Source organism: Salvelinus namaycush, chromosome 25, assembly GCF_016432855.1.
Source record: "Salvelinus namaycush isolate Seneca chromosome 25, SaNama_1.0, whole genome shotgun sequence".
Taxonomy (NCBI): Eukaryota; Metazoa; Chordata; class Actinopteri; order Salmoniformes; family Salmonidae; genus Salvelinus; species Salvelinus namaycush.
The window spans coordinates 19,399,574-19,419,341 of record NC_052331.1 but is presented as its reverse complement, the minus strand read 5'-3'; the positions used below and the strand labels follow the sequence as shown (position 1 = coordinate 19,419,341).

At 40.9% G+C, this 19,768-nt stretch overlaps 1 protein-coding gene across 1 annotated transcript in view; it reads right to left on the bottom strand.

The window, feature by feature from the left end:
* Positions 1-19,768, bottom strand: part of LOC120020326 (TGF-beta receptor type-1-like) — a 90,931-nt gene that overhangs the window by 39,519 nt on the left and 31,644 nt on the right. Inside the window, exons 2-3 of the mRNA XM_038963902.1 lie at positions 10,126-10,380; positions 596-832 (exon numbers count right to left, since the gene is read on the bottom strand). Coding sequence (XP_038819830.1) covers positions 596-832; positions 10,126-10,380 — 492 coding nt within the window. The remainder of the gene's footprint in view (positions 1-595; positions 833-10,125; positions 10,381-19,768) is intronic.

Below are 19,768 nucleotides of genomic sequence, written 5' to 3'. Positions count from 1 at the left end.
TGCTAAGCTGATGTATTAATGAACACACGTCTCCTTATCATTCACTAAATCAGTCATAGCGAAGAACATTTCCAGCAGCATATTGGCTCTCATCTCGCAAACCACTATTGGAATTTAACAATTGAAGAGTATTGAACAACTTCTTCAATACAACCCACTGAGTATATGAGAAACTAAGAGCTTGCAAGGTCAGTTTTGCAGCTCTATGGAAACAACTTCTAAGCCTTTTCAGAACAACTTACATAAGCAGTCAGTAAATTACATTGGAAAGTGCCTACAGACAGACTTGTCCATTGGGCTGATATAACTATGACACAAATCCTCAAAGTATCCCCCCACCTCTAGATGGAATACTTTAAATCAATCCTAAGGGAGATTATAGCACTCCAAGGTGTGAAACCTGTATTGGTAAAGAGATGGGACGCTAATATGTTAGCTTCAGGAACATCTTAATGAAGATAAAACTGGACATATTGTACAGAGCATTATGGGTAATGTAATTGATCATGCTACACCTCTAAGCTCAGCAATCTGTTGAAAATGTATCTCCCATAGGTTGTGATGAATGTACAGTACATCAAACTACAAAACCCACCTGATCCGGAGCCTGAGGTGGTCATGTCGTAGATGAGGTCTTTGAGGGTGTGGCCGTCGGCCAGGAAGGGGTGGTCCATGGTAGGGTCTTCCTCGTTGGGCACGCGGCGGTGGACGACAGAGCGGCTGTGGCACACGTAGAACACCAGCAGCAGCACAAAGCACAGCACACACACCGGCCCTGCGATGACAGCCGCCAGGGCTACTGGGCTCAGGGGAGGCGTACGGGCTGTGGGGACTAAGAAGGGGGGGGGGGGGGTGATCCAATCGCTGATAACTTTTTTGTACAACACCCCTCATTTTGATGTCCCCACAAACGACTTCAACGATAGGCCGTCTCAGTCTGAAGTATGTAGCAAACATAGAGAAGGGGAAAAATTATGTTTGAGTCATCAGGCAACCGGCTATCACTAAATCGCAGGAAATCAGTCAGTCAAACTCATTGCTGGCTGTTTAGTCTGTCCGTAAGAGACAGTTTCCATCAAAATAACTTCCTTACATAATACACACAGCTTTTTTGGGAGTGATAAAGCAGGAACTGATAGGATTCCTTTGAAAACATTGCAACAGCCTTGTTGAAACAAAAGCATTTCCCAATACTGGCTAGACTTTCTCATATTGACTTGCTGAGAATCATAAAAGTGTATTCTGCACACAGCGCTGAGACGTGAGAGTGATCAAATATTAAAATGGTACTTTCGGTCAGGCGCTTTCTTTTCTCAGAATAAGGGCCGTCGTGGGACTTCATTACGAAGAATCAAAACATGCTTCTGGAGCTTTTAAACCGTTCAACTGCCTGGCCACTGCTTGTCAAATCTTTCCAATATTCACAGCTGCACACATACAGAGGAAGGCTTACTAATGGCTCTGCTATTGCTATGACACAGCTGAATGACACTACTGTATGGTGAGACAGAGGACATCTGCTGACTATCATACTGAAAAGCACAGCATGGAGGCAGTTTCAGACCCATGACCAAGAATGGCAGCACTGAGGTACTTCTTTCTGACCACAAGAGCTAAACCTGACAGCGTGTCCAAGCAGGGACATTGCCTCAGACATAAACAATATTCAGTGACATATAGGGCCAGTTTCGTTATCAATGATTAACCCTCTAGAGTCTAAGCTGGTGGCTAATTTGATGAAACTTTTGGCATTACTGCCATTAGCTCATAGAAATGCATTGAATAACAGATCCATTACATGGAACAACAGATAGTCAAAAAGGAAGTTTGTTCTGAAGTGTCTGTCCTATATCTGAGAGATATAGGGAAACACGGACATGAATTTAACCCCATAAATTATCTCCATATATACTTCCATTAATTTTTTTAACTAGTACTGGGAACCTTCAGACAAATTTTGTGAGCAAACCAACCGACAAGCACGTGTTTGTGAGAGTCATCTTGCCAGAGAGGTCATAATAGTTTTTAGGCCAAACCGTTCGGATGTAACAGTAGATTTCATGAGAAGAACATTGTTTTTGTTATGTCTCGGTCTGACTAACACCCCTCTAGCTCTGCCACCTTTCACCGCAGATGCAGAAGGGCGATATCGGCGGATGCGGTGGATTGAGACGCATCCCATGCAAAAAAAAACATCTCCAGCTTAAAACAGACAGATTTTGATGGGGATTTTTTTAGTTGACTGGTTGATTGTTTGGTCGATAGGCTGTTGGTCGGCCAAGATTTTTTTAGTCGAGCAGTGGCGCAAATATATTTTAAAAATGAATGCCACACGAGGAGGCCGTGGGGATGGCTCACCGGTATCACATTCACCTCAAATTACCATCAATTCTAATCTAAAATGTTCTTTTGATTACGCTAATTTCTGTTAATGCATTCAATATATTATTATTACTACAGTCTTACTGTTGTCATTGTAGGAGTGGACACGTTGTTTGCAGAGCGAACAACCTAGGCTACACTTGTGAGAAGTTTTTTTATTTTTATTATTCCATTTACGAGTTGTCAATTTATTAATTGTCTTTTGTTTGGAGCGGTCCTATCAATCTTGAGTAAGCACACACACCTGATTACGCATAGAAGTAGGCTTAGGCTACCTGCCTTGCGTGGAAATGTAGAGACTTATAAATGCCCATTTGGGGATCTGATGCTCTTTCTGATTGTCTTAACTCACCATCACTGTGTAGCTTCTCAAAGTAATTTGTTTACCTGCTGTTTGAGGCGAAGAAAAGTCTGTTTTTACATCCATTGAGAATGAAAATAGTTCAAGGTAGCCCATTTGAAAAATCTTTCCTACTCTCTCCCTTTCAATAACCACTCAGAGTGAAAGGGGAAAAAAAATGTAATGCTCTGATTCGGTGGAAACGTCATAAAATGGGCCTACCTGATTATTTCTTATCCCTTACGCAACTAGCCCACAGTTGTGTCTTTCCGGAGCTCAGTGGCCCAGGAAATTGAGGGCCCAGAATATTTTGTTAAATGTTGCAAGTTTGCTAGCACCAGCTTCAAGCCGGACAAAGTTAATAGTTAATACGTTTCAAGTTCCTTGCACACAGGCCATGCGTAGCCAATGTGATTTATAGGATCTTTTCTACAGGCTGCAATGTTTTTATTCGAGTGGCTTTATGTATGCTATTGTTACATATTGGCAATGGAAGTTACTTTTAGATTTGTATAATTTTCATGTGATAGAATTTGGATGAACCACATGACATTGATTTTGAGATATGAAGACTATTATTAATTAAATTAAACTGTTCCACCAAAATGGGCACATGAAAATCCTAACTGGCAGGCAGATCAGTAGAAATTATACTGTAGGAGAAGGGTTTAGACTAAAAAGCATGTTCAATGGAAATTGAATTTGCCTCGGTGTCCAGCAGGGTTTCTGTTGTGGGGCCTGACAACGTGACCGGCAGAATTTTTACCCATATGCATTAGTAGGTGTGTAACTCATTACCCACTGTGCTCAGAATGACATAAATAACATTTAGATTATGGTAACTCATCTTAACAGAACATGCAACTTCTGTAATGAAGTCAATAAAACGTCATTTCCAAAATGCAATTAGCGGGAAAACACCATTCTAAACAGCACACCTGATACCAGTGCTTCCATGTGACCGAGATGATAGGCGGTGCGGTGCGTGAGTCAAGTTTGGGGAAGCACATTTTCACTATAAAAATGTACCTTTATTATAAAGTATTCCATGCATCATCACATTTGCAGGCTTATGTAAGATAGCCTACTATTCCTTATGTGATGAGTAAATTGGATAGTCATAATTTAGGATAGTCATAGCTATGGGTTCATATTTCACAAGGCAAGCGACAAACTGAAAGAGCAGCAGAATGGCAGCAGAATGGCGGAAAGATTCAATTGTACGAATGCAGGGGACATACTGGTATTCTACTGTAGAATAGTGAGTGGAGGATCTTCAAACATGCTTTACAAATAATTGTGTCACCATCAGTTCTCTGCATCACTGTTTAGTGCGTCACATAATACCAAATGAATTCGGGTAATTCTAAGTAACAGAGACTCAGATTTTTCACTTCAAAATGTCAAACCACAAACTAGTCTCAGAAAATGTCATATTATTCTGTACGTATGATATGTTACATTTGGTAAGGTTACATAAATGTGAACGACAAGCAACCCAAAGAATGAGAGTTCAAATCTCATCATGGACAACTTTTGCATTTAAGCAACTTTTCAATTACTTAGCATTGTTAGAGTCAGGATAAACTTTGAACATTGAGATATTAAATAAATGATAGATCAGAAGCATAGAATATAAGGAGTGAAAGAGACTGGGTTTTATGTCAGAAGTTAATGCTTTTCTATAGAAAGACAGAGTGGCTTTGGAATGTGTTGGGTGGATGGGAGGAGATCACAGGATTGCTATAGGGGAGCGGATGGACATCTGTGTATTAGGTGAAGGAGGGGTTGAGGTCAGAAGGTAAGGTTAGATCCCCTGAATGGAGCAATAAGGGTTTATTACCCTATTACCCTCTTCCTGTGGAACCATAAGCTGTAAGGATTGGAGAGAAGGAGGCGTGTCTAAAGTGGGGTATACAGTTGAAGTCGGAGGATTACATACACTTAGGTTGGAGTCATTAAAACTCGTTTTTCAACCACTCCACAAATTTCTTGTTAACTTCTTGCGACTACAGGGGGTGCTGTTCCGAATTAGCATTTTGTCGTCTCCAAATTAAACTGCCTAGTACTCAATTCTTGCTCGTACAATATGCATATTATTAATTCTATTGGATAGAAAACACTTTCTAGTTTCATACAAAGTTGGAATGATGTCTGTGGGTGACCCAGAACTCTTTCTACAGCGAAATCCATGACAGACAGTGAAAGGTCTGAGAGCGAAGCTCTGATTTCAGATCAGTTTTAAAAGTCTGTGTATATCCTATGGAACGACACGAACTGCACCCGCCTTCCCCTGGATGTCAGTAACCAATGAGAAGTGGAATGGGCCTTCTGCGTAGCTCTCAGAGGTTATAAAGGACCAAGGAGTGAGGGTAGCCCCCCTTTCGACGCTCGCCTTTACGCAGGAAGACACCTCCGGATGCCATTTTCAAAGGCTCGGTTATCAACGTAAAATGTATCCGTCTGTAATTTAATTCGATATAGGACTTAGAAACATCATAAGGTAGTTAATTTAAACCGTTTTATAGCAATTTATATCCGTTTAGTGCGATTTTGATGCATTTCTATGTGAAGCACCGGGCACATTTCGGGGTCCCGGTCGAACGTTAGCGGGCATTTAGACGGACAAAGGACATCTTTCGACCAAAAGAAGATTAAACCCAAGAAAGAATACATTGCCCAAGAATCTTATGGAAGAACAGCTCAAAGTAAGCAATATTTAATATGATAAATCGTTGTTCTGTCGAAATATTTTAAACGCATATTTCGCCATTTTGTTTGTTATCGCGTCACTTGGCGAACCCTGTATTGAAAAGTAAGGATAATTTTAAAAATGTAAGTCAGCGGTTGCATTAAGAACTAATTTGTCTTTCGATTCCTGTCAACCCTGTATTTTTTAGTCAAGTATATGATTAGCTTTCAATTAAACTAGATCACTCTGATAGATGACGTCAGACATATTGAGGCTTGATTTCCTAGTATTTTTATTGTGTAACCACGGTTTTGTATGGCTAAATATGCACCTTTTCGAACAAACTGTATATGTATGTTGTAAAATGATGTTACAGGAGTGTCATCGGAAGAATTCTGAGAAGGTTAGTGAAAAAATTAATATATTTTGGCGATGATAACGTTATAGCTCCCTTTGCCTTGAATTCATGCTCTACTAACGTTTGTACATGTGGTATGCTAACTTATCGATTTATTGTGTTTTCGCTGAAAAACGCTTAGAAAATCTGAAATATGGTCTGAAATCACAAGAACTGTGTCTTTCCATTGCTATGCTTTGTCTATTTTTATGAAATGTTTTATGATGAGTAAATTGGTCATACACGTTGCTCTATCTAGTAATTCTAGTCGATTTGTGATGGTCGGTGCAATTGTAAACTGTGATTTCTACCTGAAATATGCACTTTTTTCTAACAACACCTATCCTATACCATAAATATGTTATCAGACTGTCATCTGATGAGTTTTTTTCTTGGTTTGTTGCTATCAATATCTTAGTTTAGCCGAATTGGTGATAGCTAGTGGTGGAGAGAGAAAATGGTGGACAAAGAAAGATGGTGTATTTTGCTAACGTGGTTAGCTAATAGATTTACATATTGTGTCTTCCCTGTAAAACATTTTAAAAAACAGAAATGATGGGTTTATTCACAAGATCTGTATCTTTCATCTGGTGTCTTGGACTTGTGATTTAATGATATTTAGATGCTACTATTTACTTGTGAAGCTATGCTAGCGATGCTAATCAGTGTGGGGGGGGTGGGGGGTGATCCCGGATACGGGGTTGATACTCGTGAAAGGTTAACTTCTCTAGGGTAGGGGGCAGCATTCAGAATTTTGGATGAAAAGCATGCCCATATAAAACTGCCTGCTACTCGGGCCCAGAAGATATGATATGCATATAACTGGTAGATTTGGATAGAAAACACTAAAGTTTCCAAAACTGTTAAAATAGTGTCTATGAGTATAACAGAACTGATTTGGCGGGCGAAAACCTGTGAAAAATCCATTCAGGAAGTCGGATTTATTTTGGTTTTGTAGTTTTCTATTCAATGCCATTACAGTATCCATTGACTTAGGACTCAAATTGCAGTTCCCATGCCTTCCACTAGATGTCAACAGTCTTTAGAAATTGTTTCAGGCTTATATCCTGAAAAATGAGGGAGTAAGAGCAGTCTGAATGAGTGAACCCTGCCGTGTCACAGAGCTTTTTCATGCGCACAACCGAGAGAGTGCCTTTCATGTTTACCTTTTATATTGACGACATTATTGTCCGGTTTAAATATTCTCGATTATTTAGGCTAAAAACAACCTGAGGATTGAATATAAACATCGTTTGACATGTTTCTATGAACTTTACAGATACAATTTTGATTTTTTGTCTGCCTGTTGTGACTGCGTTTGAGCCTGTGGATTACTGAAGAAAACACACGAACAAAAAAAAGAGGTTTTTGGATATAAAGAGAGACTTTATCAAACAAAAGAAACATTTATTGAGTAAATGAATGTCTTCTGAGTGCAACCATATAAAGATCATCAAAGGTAAGTGATTAATTTTATCTCTATTTCTGATTTGTGTAACTCCTCTACTTGGCTGGTTACTGTTTGTAACGATTTGTCTGCTGGGCTATGTTCTCAAATAATCGTAAGATATGCTTTCGCCGTAAAGCATTTTTAAAATCTAACACCGTGGTTGGATTCACAAGAAGTTAATCTTTAAACCTATGTAAAATATGTTTTGTTTTCTGAATTTGTATAATGAGTATTTCTGTATTTGAATTTGGCGCTCTGCAATCTCACTGGATGTTGGCCAGGTGGGACGCTAGCGTCCCACATACCCTAGAGAGGTTAACAGACTATAGTTTTGGCAAGACGGTTAGGACATCTACTTTGTGCATGACACAAGTCATTTTTCCAACAATTGTTTACAGACAGATTATTTCACTGTATCATAATTCCAGTGGGTCAGAAGTTTACATACACTAAGTCGACTGTGCCTTAAAACAGCTTGGAAAATTCCAGAAAATTATGCCATGGTTTTAGAAGCTTCTGATGGGCTAATTGACATCATTTGAGTCAATTGGAGGTGTACCTGTGGATGTATTTCAAGGCCTACCTTCAAACTCAGCGCCTCTTTGCTTGACATCATGGGAAAATCAAAAGAATTCAGCCAAGACCTCAGAAAAAATTGTAGACCTCCACAAGTCTGGTTCATCCTTGGGAGCAAATTCCAAACACCTGAAGGTACCGCGTTCATTTGTACAAACAATAGTACGCAAGTATAAACACCATGGACCCACGCAGCCGTCATACCACTCAGGAAGGAGACGCGTTCTGTCTCCTAGAGATGAACGTACTTTGGTGTGAAAAGTGCAAATCAATCCCAGAACAACAGCAAAGGACCTTGTGAAGATGCTGGAGGAAACCGGTACAAAAGTATCTATATCCACAGTAAAACGAGTCCTATATCGACATAATCTGAAAGGCCGCTCAGCAAGAAAGAAGCCACTGCTCCAAAACTGCCATAAAAAAGCCAGACTACGGTTTGCAACTGCACATGGGGACAAATATCGTACTTTTTGGAAAAATGTCCTCTGGTCTGATGAAACAAAAATAGAACTGTTTGGCCATAATGACCATCGTTATGTTTGGATGAAAAAGGAGGAGGCTTGCAAGCCAAAGAACACCACCCCAACCGTGAAGCACGGAGGTGGCAGCGTCATGTTGTGGGGGTGCTTTGCTGCAGGAGGGACTGGTGCACTTCACACAATAGATTGCATCATGAGGAGGGAAAATTATGTGGATATATTGAAGCAACATCTCAAGACATCAGTCAGGAAGTTAAAGCTTGGTCGCAAGTGGGTCTTCCAAATGGACAATGAACCCAAACATACTTCCAAAGTTGTGGCAAAATGGCTTAAGGACAACAAAGTCAAGGTATTGGAGTGGCCATCACAAAGCCCTGACCTCAATCCTATAGAAAATGTGTGGGCAGAACTGAAAAAGTGTGTGCGAGCAAGGAGGCCTACAAACCTGACTCAGTTACACCAGCTCTGTCAGGAGGAATGGGCCAACATTCACCCAACTTATTGTGGGAAGCTTGTGGAAGGCAACCCGAAATGTTTGACCCAAGTTAAACAATTTAAAGGCAATGCTACCAAATACCAATTGAGTGTATGTAAACTTCTGACCCACTGGGAATGTGATGAAAGAAATAAAAGCTGAAATAAATCACTCTACTATTATTCTGACATTTCACATTCTTAAAATAAAGTGGTGATCCTAACTCGGATTAAATGTCAGGAATTGTGAAAAACTGATTTGAAATGTATTTGGCTAAGGTGTATGTACATTTCCGACTTCAACTGTATATACTTGTGATGGTGAGATTTTTTTGTTGTGTCTGAATACAGCTGTGTCGACCCTTTGGGAAGAATTAAACTTGGTTAAGCTTCTCTAGTGTCTGCGAGTTATTTACTCTGAAAAATAAGAACCTAACAGCATGTAAGATAACCCCTAGCCTAGCTAATGTTAGCTAGCTAGATTTCGTAACATTTTGTACGTTTTTCTAAGTCGTGAAATATTGTATGTTTTGCAAAATCGTAACATATAAAACATTAATGTTTTGCAAATTATTAACATACTGTATAATACAAATTGTAATTCATAACATATCATATGAAATGGGTGATGGACATCCACAAATTAATACATACCACACTAAACATAACATTTCATACTAAAAAATGGAGAGTCCCGAATTTACATACTGAATAATATGAAATGCTCTGAGACCAAGTTGAAAACCAATTACTGCAAAGTTAAACAAACCATAAAAAACTATGCACAAGGACTACTTTCAACAATTTCCACTGAACATGTAAAAGAAAATATTTACTTGAAGAACAGTGCAGATGCAAAGTTTAGTAACAGAATGACGGTTTGTGCGGTCATTTTGTTACCAAACTTTGCATCTGCACTGTTCTTCGAGTAAATGTGTTTTGTAAAAATATATGTGGAAACTGTCAAAAGTTGTCCTTGTGCATAGAGTTGTATGGTTTAACTTTGCAGTCATTGGTTTTTGTTTGACATCTATTCTAAAAGGGAAAAATCGGAGTCTCCATGTCATTGTTACCGTGTTGTTGCCCATTCCTAATCCCTACCCCAAAGCATTTTTGTATATCTGAAATGATTGGGAAAGTATAAGCAATATGGTAATATGATGAGCGGTATGGTAATATGTTGGCCAACATTTTCACCATACCACTTCCTTCTATTTACTCCCTTCAGATCTACTGTACACAGTTGCACTGCAATTGCCTATGAACTAGTGGTGGATTTGGGACTGGGCATGCGAGTGTGTGAGAGATGAGATTCGAGCCATATCAGACACTTACATGTCAACGAGTAGTCGCCCGGATCGGAGTCTTTGTTACACATGTCTGTGTTGCAGCAGACAGGGACCACCCCAGTGTTCTCTTTTTTCGATGGGGCGCAGACAAATGGCCTGTCCTTAGGGATGAGGTCTGCCTCAGGTAAACACATGCTCCCCTGTGCCACCATCTTACTGCCTGACTTCACGAAGGACACAAAACACAGGCCGTCCGTGTAGCAGGTGCTGTTACTACACCACTGGCAGTGGCACCGTAATGCTAAAGCAGGAAAGAGAGAAAGGTTGTTAGTGATTACACATAACACAGAGAAAGAAGGGACATGGGTCTTTCTATAAACTAAGGTATCCGTGAGCATTTCTTGTAGTGGACAACTGTTTGGAGCTGATACAAAGTAATTAACGACCACTTGCCTTTTTGTGTCAAAATATTAAGCTGTAAAAGGGGGAACATCGAAACTTTCAATATTATTCATGAGTTGAATGAAAACCTGTTTAAGCAAGGGGTGTTAACATTTAAATGTTAAAAACGAAGTTGGGATCTTTAACGTTAAGAAAAAAAATCACTAACCAAAAAAAACAATGTTACCCATTTAATTACAATCACAGTGCAGTTATCACAAAACATTATTTTCTGTGTCATAGCAAATAGGTGAATTTACAAGGCATGCAAGACATTGCAAGATGAAGATTACCAAAACATACAGTGCATTCGGAAAGTACTCAGACACTCAGCACATTTTGTTACGTTATAGCCTTATTCTAAAATGGATTAAAAAAAATATATATATATTTTTAAATCAAATCTACACACAATACCCCATAATGAAAAAACAAAAAACAGGTTTAGAAATTTTAGCAAATTAATAAAAAAAACAAACAGAAATACCTTATTTACATAAGTATTCAGACCCTTTGCTATGAGACTTGAAATTGAGCTCAGGTGCATCCTGTTTCCATTGATCATCCCTGCAATGTTTCTACAACTTGGGAGGACGCTTGTGGCAAATTCAATTGATTGGACATGATTTGGAAAGGCACACAACTGTCTATATAAAAGGTCCCACAGTTGACAGTGCATGTCAGAGCAACACCAAGGATTGTGTTGAAGCACAGATCTGGGTAAGTGTACCAAACAATTTCTGCAGCATTGAAGGTCCACAAGAACAAAGAGGCCTCCATTCTTGAATGGAAGAAGTTTGGAAACACCAAGACTCTTCCTAGAGCTGGCTGCCCGGCCAAACTGAGCAATCGTGCGAGAAGGGCCTTGGTCAGGGAGGTGACCAAGAATCCGATGGCCACTCTTGACAGAGCTCCTCTGTGGAGATGGGAGAACCTTACAGAATTACAACCATCTCTGCAGCACTCCACCAAATCAGGCCTTTATGGTAGAGTGGCCAGACGGAAGCCACTCCTCAGTAAAAGGCACATGATAGCCCACTTGGAGTTCACCAAAAGGCACCTAAAAGGACTGACCATGATAAACAATACTCTGGTCTGATGAAACCAAGATTGAACTCTTTGGCCTGAATGCCAAGCGTCACGTCTGGAGGAAACCAGGCACTGCTCACCAGGCCAACACTATCCCTACGGTAAAGCATGGGGGTGGCAGCATCATGCTGTGGGGATGTTTTTCAGCGGAAGGGACTGGGAGACTAGTCAGGATTGAGAGAAAGATGAATGGAGCAAAGTACAGAGAGATCCTTGATGACAACCTGCTCCAGAGCGCTCAGGACCTCAGACTGGGATGAAGGTTTACCTTCCAACAGGACAAAACCCTAAGCACACAGCCAAGACAACGCAGTCGCTTCGGGACAAGTCTCTGAATTTTCAAGTGGCCCCGCCAGAGCCCGGACTTTAACCCAATCGAACATCTCCGGAGAAACCTGAAAGTTGCTTTGCTGCTCCCCATCCAACCTGACAGAGCTTGAGAGGATCTGCAGAGAAGAATGGGATATACAGGTGTGCAAAGCTTGTAGCGTAAAACCCAATAAGATTTGAGGCTGTAATCGCTGCCAATGGTGCTTCAACAAAGTACTGAGGAAAGGGTCTGAATTCTTATGTAAATTTGATATTTCCGTTGTTTAAAAAAAATAAATGTGCAAGAATTTCTAAAAACCTGTTTGCTTTGTCATTATGGGGAAGTGTGTAGATTGAGGATTATTATTTTTTAAATCCATTTTAGAATAAGGCTGTAACGTAACAAAATGTGGAAAAAGACAAGGGGTCTGAATACTTTCCGACAGCACTGTATGAGCACGTTTCTGCCTGCCCCTTCTCCCTCTCCTACGCTCCTGAGTGGCGCAGCGGTCTAAGGCACTGTACTACAAACACCCTGGTTCGAATCCAGGCTGTATCACAACCGACCGTGATTGGGAGTCCCATATGGCGGCGCACAATTGGCCCAGCATCGTCCGGGTTTGGCCGGTGTAGGCCGTCATTGTAAATAAGAATTTGTTCTTAACTGACTTGCCTAGTTAAATAAAGGTTAAATTAAAAGAAAATTAAATATGCGCTGGCCTGCGTGCTCAGTCTCTTTGTTATGATGCAAGTGTGTGTTCAGTGTTCTGTCTGGTGCGTGTAGAATATCCTAGCCTATTCATTGTACCGATGTCGCCGGAATACAGTTTGCCTCATAATATGAAAATGACAGTAGGCTACCGGGAGCCCTTATCGATTAACCTTTTCAGACATAATGGAACGTGGCCCCTTTAAAGTGCCTCGGCATGTCTGTCTGTGTACACTACGGATTTTTTAAATGCTGAAATGAAACCTTCTCTGGAGATATGAACGGGTATTTTACTTGTCTGTAAGGCAATGAGGCTTCTAAAGAGGGACTAACGTCCATCACTACGTGACCAGAACTGTCAACCAAATAATCTTGAGCTACTGCCTGCGAGCAGATCTCTCCTAAAAAAGTACTTTCAAGTTTGTTAAATACTTAGACATTTAGTAAAAATAAAACCCATATATCCACCATACCATAATAAAAACAGCATAAAAAAAACAGCTGCATATCAAATCAGTGACGTTTATTGTTATGGGAAAAATAACAAATTTATGCCGGAGCAGAATGTTAGTCACTTTTTTTTTTATAGTCTGAGAAGTTACCAATTTTCGCTATCGACATGTTACTGTAGCTACGTTTTGTGTCTGTAAAAGGGCTGTGGTAGACACAGTTGAAGTCGGAAGTTTACATACACTTTAGGTTGGAGTCATTAAAACTAGTTTTTCAACCACTCCACAAATTTCTTGTGAACAAACTATAGCTTTGGCAAGTCGGTTAGGACATCTACTTTGTGCATGGCACAAGTCATTTTTTCAACAATTGTTTACAGAGATTATTTCTCTGTATCAGAATTCCAGTGGGTCAGATGTTACCATACATTAAGTTGACTGTGCCTTTAAACAGCTTGGAAAATTCCAGAAAATGATGTAATGGCTTTAGAAGCTTCGGATAGGCTAATTAACATAATTTGAGTCAATTGGAGGTGTACCTGTGGATGTATTTCAAGGCCAACCTTCAAACTCAGTGCCTCTTTGCTTGACATCGTGGGAAAATCAAAAGAAATCAGCCAAGACCTCAGAAAAAAATTGTGGACCACAAGTCTGGTTCATATCCTTGGGAGCAAATTCCAAATGCCTGAAGGTACCACATTCATCTGTACAAACAATAGTACGCAAGTATAAAACGCCATGGGACCACGCAGCCGTAATACCGCTCAGGAAGGAGAAGCATTCTGTCTCCTAGAGATTAAAGTACTTTGGTGCGAAAAGTGCAAATCAATCCCAGAACAACAGCAAAGGACCTATCGAAGATGCTGGAGGAAATCGGTACAAAAGTATCTATATCCACAGTAAAACGAGTCCTATATCGACATAACCTGAAAGGCCACTCAGCAAGGAAGAAGCCACTGCTCCAAAATCGCCATAAAAAAACAAGACTACGGTTTGCAACTGCACATGGGAACAAAGATCGTACTTTTTGGAGAAATGTCCTCTGGTCTGATGAAACAAAAATTGAACCGTTTGGCCATAATGACCATCGTTATGTTTGGAGGAAAAAAGGGGAGGCTTGCAAGCCGAAGTTCACCATCCCAACCGTGAAGCACGGGGGTGGCAGCATCATGTTGTGGGGGTGGTTTACTGCAGGAGGGACTGGTGCACTTCACAAAATAGATGGCCTCACGAGGAGGGAAAATTATGTTGATATATTGAAGCAACATCTCAAAACATCAGTCAGGAAGTTAAAGCTTGGTTGCAAATGGGTCTTCCAAATGGACAATGACCCCAAGCATACTTCCAAAGTTGTGGCAAAATGGCTTAAGGACAACAAAGTCAAGGTATTGGAGTGGCCATCACAAAGCCCTGACCTCAATGCCACAGCTCGCATTGATGTGCCATCCTGGATGAGCTGCACTACCTGAGCCACTTGTGTGGGTTGTAGACTCCGTCTCATGCTACCACTAGAGTGAAAGCACCGCCAGCATTCAAAAGTGACCAAAACATCAGCCAGGAAGCATAGGAACTGAGAAGTGGTCTGTGGTCACCACCTGCAGAATCACTCCTTTATTGGGGGTGTCTTGCTAATTGCCTATAATTTCCACCTTTTGTCTATTCCATTTGCACAACAGCATGTGAAATTTATTGTCAATCAGTGTTGCTTCCTAAGTGGACAGTTTGATTTCACAGAAGTGTGATTGACTTGGAGTTACATTGTGTTGTTTAAGTGTTCCCTTTATTTTTTTGAGCAGTGTATATCCACACAGTATTGTATTTATATCCTTGTGGGGACCAAATAATAGATTTTCCTAACCTTAACCCTAACTCCAAACCCTAACAATTCTGGTACCCACAAGGAAAGTTAAACCAAGTTGACCTCCTCCCTATAGGCTGTCTCATCATTGTCAGTGATCAGGCCTACAATTGTGTCATCAGCAAATTTTATGATGGTGTTGGAGTTGTGCCTGGCCATGTAGTCATGAGTGAACAGGGAGTACAGGAGGGGCCCCCGTGTTGAGGATCAGTGTGGCTGATATGTTGTTATCTACCCTACCCTTACCACCTGGGGGTGGCCCGTCAGGAAGTCTAGGAACCAGTTGCAGAGGGAGCTGTTTAGTCCCAGGGTCCTTAGCTTAATAGACCAATGACTGTTCATCTGGGTAAAGGGGTGGGCTCTAGAACAGCCTATCATCCAATCAGGGCTGTGTATGTCAATATCTTCACATTTGTTTCCTAATGCCCACATGATAAGACTGAACATTAAGGGCCAAAAGGAGGCTCAGGAAAATAAATGATTCAAAATCAAATGTATTGGTCACATACACGTGTTTAGCATATGTTATTGCGGGTGTATTGAAATACTTATGCTTCTAGGTCCGACAGTACATTCATATCTAACAGTTTCACAACATATACACAAAATACATGTAAATCTAAGTAAGGAATTGATTAAGAATATATATACACACACACGTCAGAGCGGCATTGGACTAAGATAGTGGCATAGTATAGAATACAGTATATACATATGATATGGGTGATGCAATATTTATTTAACTAGTCAAGTCAGTTAACAAATTCTTATTTACAATGATGGCCTACTGGGGAACAGTGGGTTAACTGCCTTGTTCAGGTGCAGAATGACAGATTTTTACCTTGTCAGCTCAGGGATTCGATCCAGTAACCAAAAGGTTGCTGGCCCAACGCTCTAACCACTAGGCTACCTGACGCCCCAAATACATATGGGATGAGTAATGCAAGATACGGAGACATTAAGGAAATGAAACACTAGCCACTTTAATAGTGGTCTGTGATTCCTAAGCTATGTCTATAGGCTGCAGCCTCTGATGTGCTGGAGATGGCTGTTTAACAGTCAGTGGTGTAGTATAGAATACAATACAGTATATACATATGAAATGGGTGATGCAATATGTAAAACACAATTTAAAAGTGACTAAGATACTGTATAATAGTGTGGAGTGCAGGTTATACATATGAGATGAGTAATTCTAGATACAGAAACATTAGTGGCTGGTGATCCATTTCTAAAAGTGGCCAGTGATTACTAATCTATGTCTAAAGGAAGCCTCCTCTGATGTGTTAGTGATGGCTGTTTAGCAGTCTGATGGCCTTGAGATTGAAAAACAGCATCTGTCTCTTGGTCCCAGCTTTGATGCATTCAAAACATATTTTGGAGTTATTTTCATTAAATAAACAGTGATTTATTAGCCATACAGTGATGATATAAACAAAATTAGAAATACCCGTCAAATACTTGCTTCCTCTGTCCTAAGAAGAGTTCAATTGCATTTCCTTGATTTGTTTCATTCTCTCTCCTCAAAACCCATTGGATGAGAAGGTCAGAGGTCCTTCTCTCTCACCTTCTTATACAATGGGTTTTGAGAAGGTGAGAAAAGAGGAATCGAGATTCTCCCCTTGATTCCTCACCTCCCTTTCAAAGCATTTGAGGGAGAGGAAGGAGTGAATGTTCCTCCCCTCAGGCTAAAATGTAGTTTCAAGCAGAGGCAAGGAGTGGAGGAAACAAGGACAGAGGAAGCAAGACTTCGACAGCTAGTTTTCAAACACACAGACTCACACAAAATGTTTAATGATTATGATTTCATTATTACAATGATTTTGTTGACAGAACCCATTGTACTATATTACATATTAAAACAAAATAACTAAATAAACATAGCCAAGTCAACACCTTAACATTTCTCTGTTTGTCCGGAATATAAACCAGCCACTGAAAATTGGCATTCTGTGTGCACAACAGGTAAGGATGTTCTTTCAAAGCAGTAATTTCAGGATAAATGTGATCACAGCAGCTGTGGTTTGTAAGTAGCCTACACAATGTGGTTGATAGTGGGTTGCAGCCGCAGATGCTACAGCACACACTGTAAGTAGCTGGAAAGTGTTGCTAATGCTTTTACTGCAACAGGAGAGTCCAGACTAGAGAGTTCTTATTAGTCAGTCTTTGGTCCCATAGCTCAGGTTACACAGGGAGGCTGGAAGGAGGTGTGTGTGTGTGTGTGTACAACAGTGGCACCATGCAGAGCTGCAGCTAACACAGGCCAGATGTAGTGGGCCCTGCAATACACTCAGCCTGCAGCGAGCTCCTGTGACCACACGCATACACGACACCGGAGGAGCAACTGGCCAAACCTCAAAACAGCCTTGCATCAAACCACAGGCTACAATTAAAGCAGTTTGGGATAGCAGGCCGGCTAGACAGACTTCTAGAGCTCTGGCTTGAAACAAGATCGGGAAGGGAGAGAGAGGGCGGCCATTAAAGGAACGCTAGTAGTAATGGACATCTGCTGCATTCCTAGAGAGAATCTTGGGGTTGGGAGTTGTAATGGCAGCAGTCCTGCAGAGAGAGTCAGGGGAGGGAGAGTAGTTATGTGAGAGAGAATGGGCCATGGTAGAGTGGCCGTCTGATCATTTATCCTGTAGCACTGACTGAAGGATCCATCAAACCTGGGATAACTATTGTTTTAACTATGCTTTGTGGGGGGAGAAAAAAAATTCCCGGGGGAAGAAAGTTACTTTGGAAGGGACTACAACTTTAATAGAGATTCCCCCCCCCCCAAAATACTACTTTTTAAAAAGCATTTGAATACAAATCTGATAAAGCAACTACTTTAAAAACATACAGTGCATAACCTACTTAAGTATTCAGACCCTTTGTTATGAGACTCAAAATTGAGCTCAGGTGCATCCTGTTTACATTGATCATCCTTGAGATGTTTCTACAACTTGACAGGAGTCCACTTGTGGTAAATTCAATTGATTGGACATGATTTGGAAAGGCATACACCTGTCTATATAAAAAGGTCCCACAGTTGACAGTGCATGTCAGAGCAAAAACCAAGCCATGAGGTCGAAGGAATTGTCCGTAGAGCTCAGAGACAGGATTGTGTCGAGGCACAGATCTGGGGAAGGGTACCAAAACATGTCTGCAGCATTGAAAGTCCCCAAGAAGACAGTGGCCTCCATCATTCTTAAATGGAAGAAGTTTGGAACCACCAAGACTCTTCCTAGAGCTGGCTGCCGGGCAAAACTGAGCAATCGGGGCAGAAGGGCCTTGGTCAGGGAGGTGACCAAGAACCCGATGGTCACTCTGACAGAGCTCCAGAGTTCCTCTGTGGAGATGGGAGAACCTTCCAGAAGGATAACCATCTTTGAGGGACTCCACCAATCAGGCCTTTATGGTAGTGTGGTCAGACGGAAACCACTCAGTAAAAAGGCACATGACAGCCCACTCGGAGTTTGCCAAAAGGCACCTAAAGGACTCGCAGACCATGAGAAATTCTCTGGTCTGATGAAACCAAGATTTTACTCTTTGGCCTGCATGCCAAGCTTCACATCTGGAGGAAACCTTGCACCGTCCCTACGGTGAAGCAAAGTGTTGGCAGCATCATGCTGTGGGGATGTTTTTCAGCGGCAGGGACTGGGAGACTAGTTAGGATCGAGGGAAAGATGAACAGAGCAAAGTACAGAGAGATCCTTGATGAAAACCTCCTCCAGAGAGCGCAGGAGCTCAGACTGGGGCGAAGGTTCACCCAACAGGACAACAACCCTAAGCACACAGCCAAGTCAATGCAAGAGTGGCTTCGGGACAAGTATTTGAATGTCCTTGAGTGGCCCTGCCAGAGCCCAGAATTGAACATACCTGAAAATAGATGTGCAGCAACACTCCCCATCTAACCTGACAGAGCTTGAGAGGATCTGCAGAGAAGAATGGTAGAAATTCTCCAAATACATGTGTGCCAAGCTTGTAGCTTAATACACAAGAAAACTCGAGGCTGTAATCGCTGCCAAAAGTGCTTCAACAAAATTACTGAGTAAAGGGTCTGATTACTTATATAAATGCGATATATTTCAATTTTTTATACTTTTCAAAAAGTTTTAAAAAACAGTTTTTGCTTTGTTATTATGGAGTATTTTCCAAATCCATGTCCAAACCCCTCAAACACCTTTGGGATGAATTGGAACGCAACAATGTTCCAACATCTAGTGGAAAGCCTTCCCAGAAGAGTGGAATGAGATGTTTGACGACGATGTATGACATATTTTTGGACATGTAGTGCATTTAATTTATTTACACCTAATGGACCTGTGTGAAAAATGAATTGCCCCCTTACAATCAATTGTGCCACCTTAAGCTGAAATTACTACAACCAAACACTTCCTGTAGTTGTTGATCAGTCTCTCGCATCACTGTGGAGGAATTTTGGCACACTCCTCCATGCAGAACTGCTTTAACTCAGCGACACAACTAGGGCTGTGACGGTCACAATTTCGTCAGCGGGTGATTGTCAAGCAAATAACAGTCCGTGTCACGGTAATTGACCGTTAAATTAACACATTTAGCATCTCCTGGCTTCCACATATAGCCTGCAACAACTGATGCAGACCTTTGGAACATATTTTTTTAAGTCTAATAAATCCATGTAATATAGCCGACACCGACACCAATCTACTATTTATTTTAGCTCGGTCTAAAGAAGCATGATTTGAAGAAATTGTAGTCTATTTCAGAACAACAGAATAGCATACTCTGAGTTATCCTTATTTTAGGTCCTGATCTGGCTATGCCAAATGGCTGTGGGCTACACTAGTTCATTTAGCAGACAAGATTT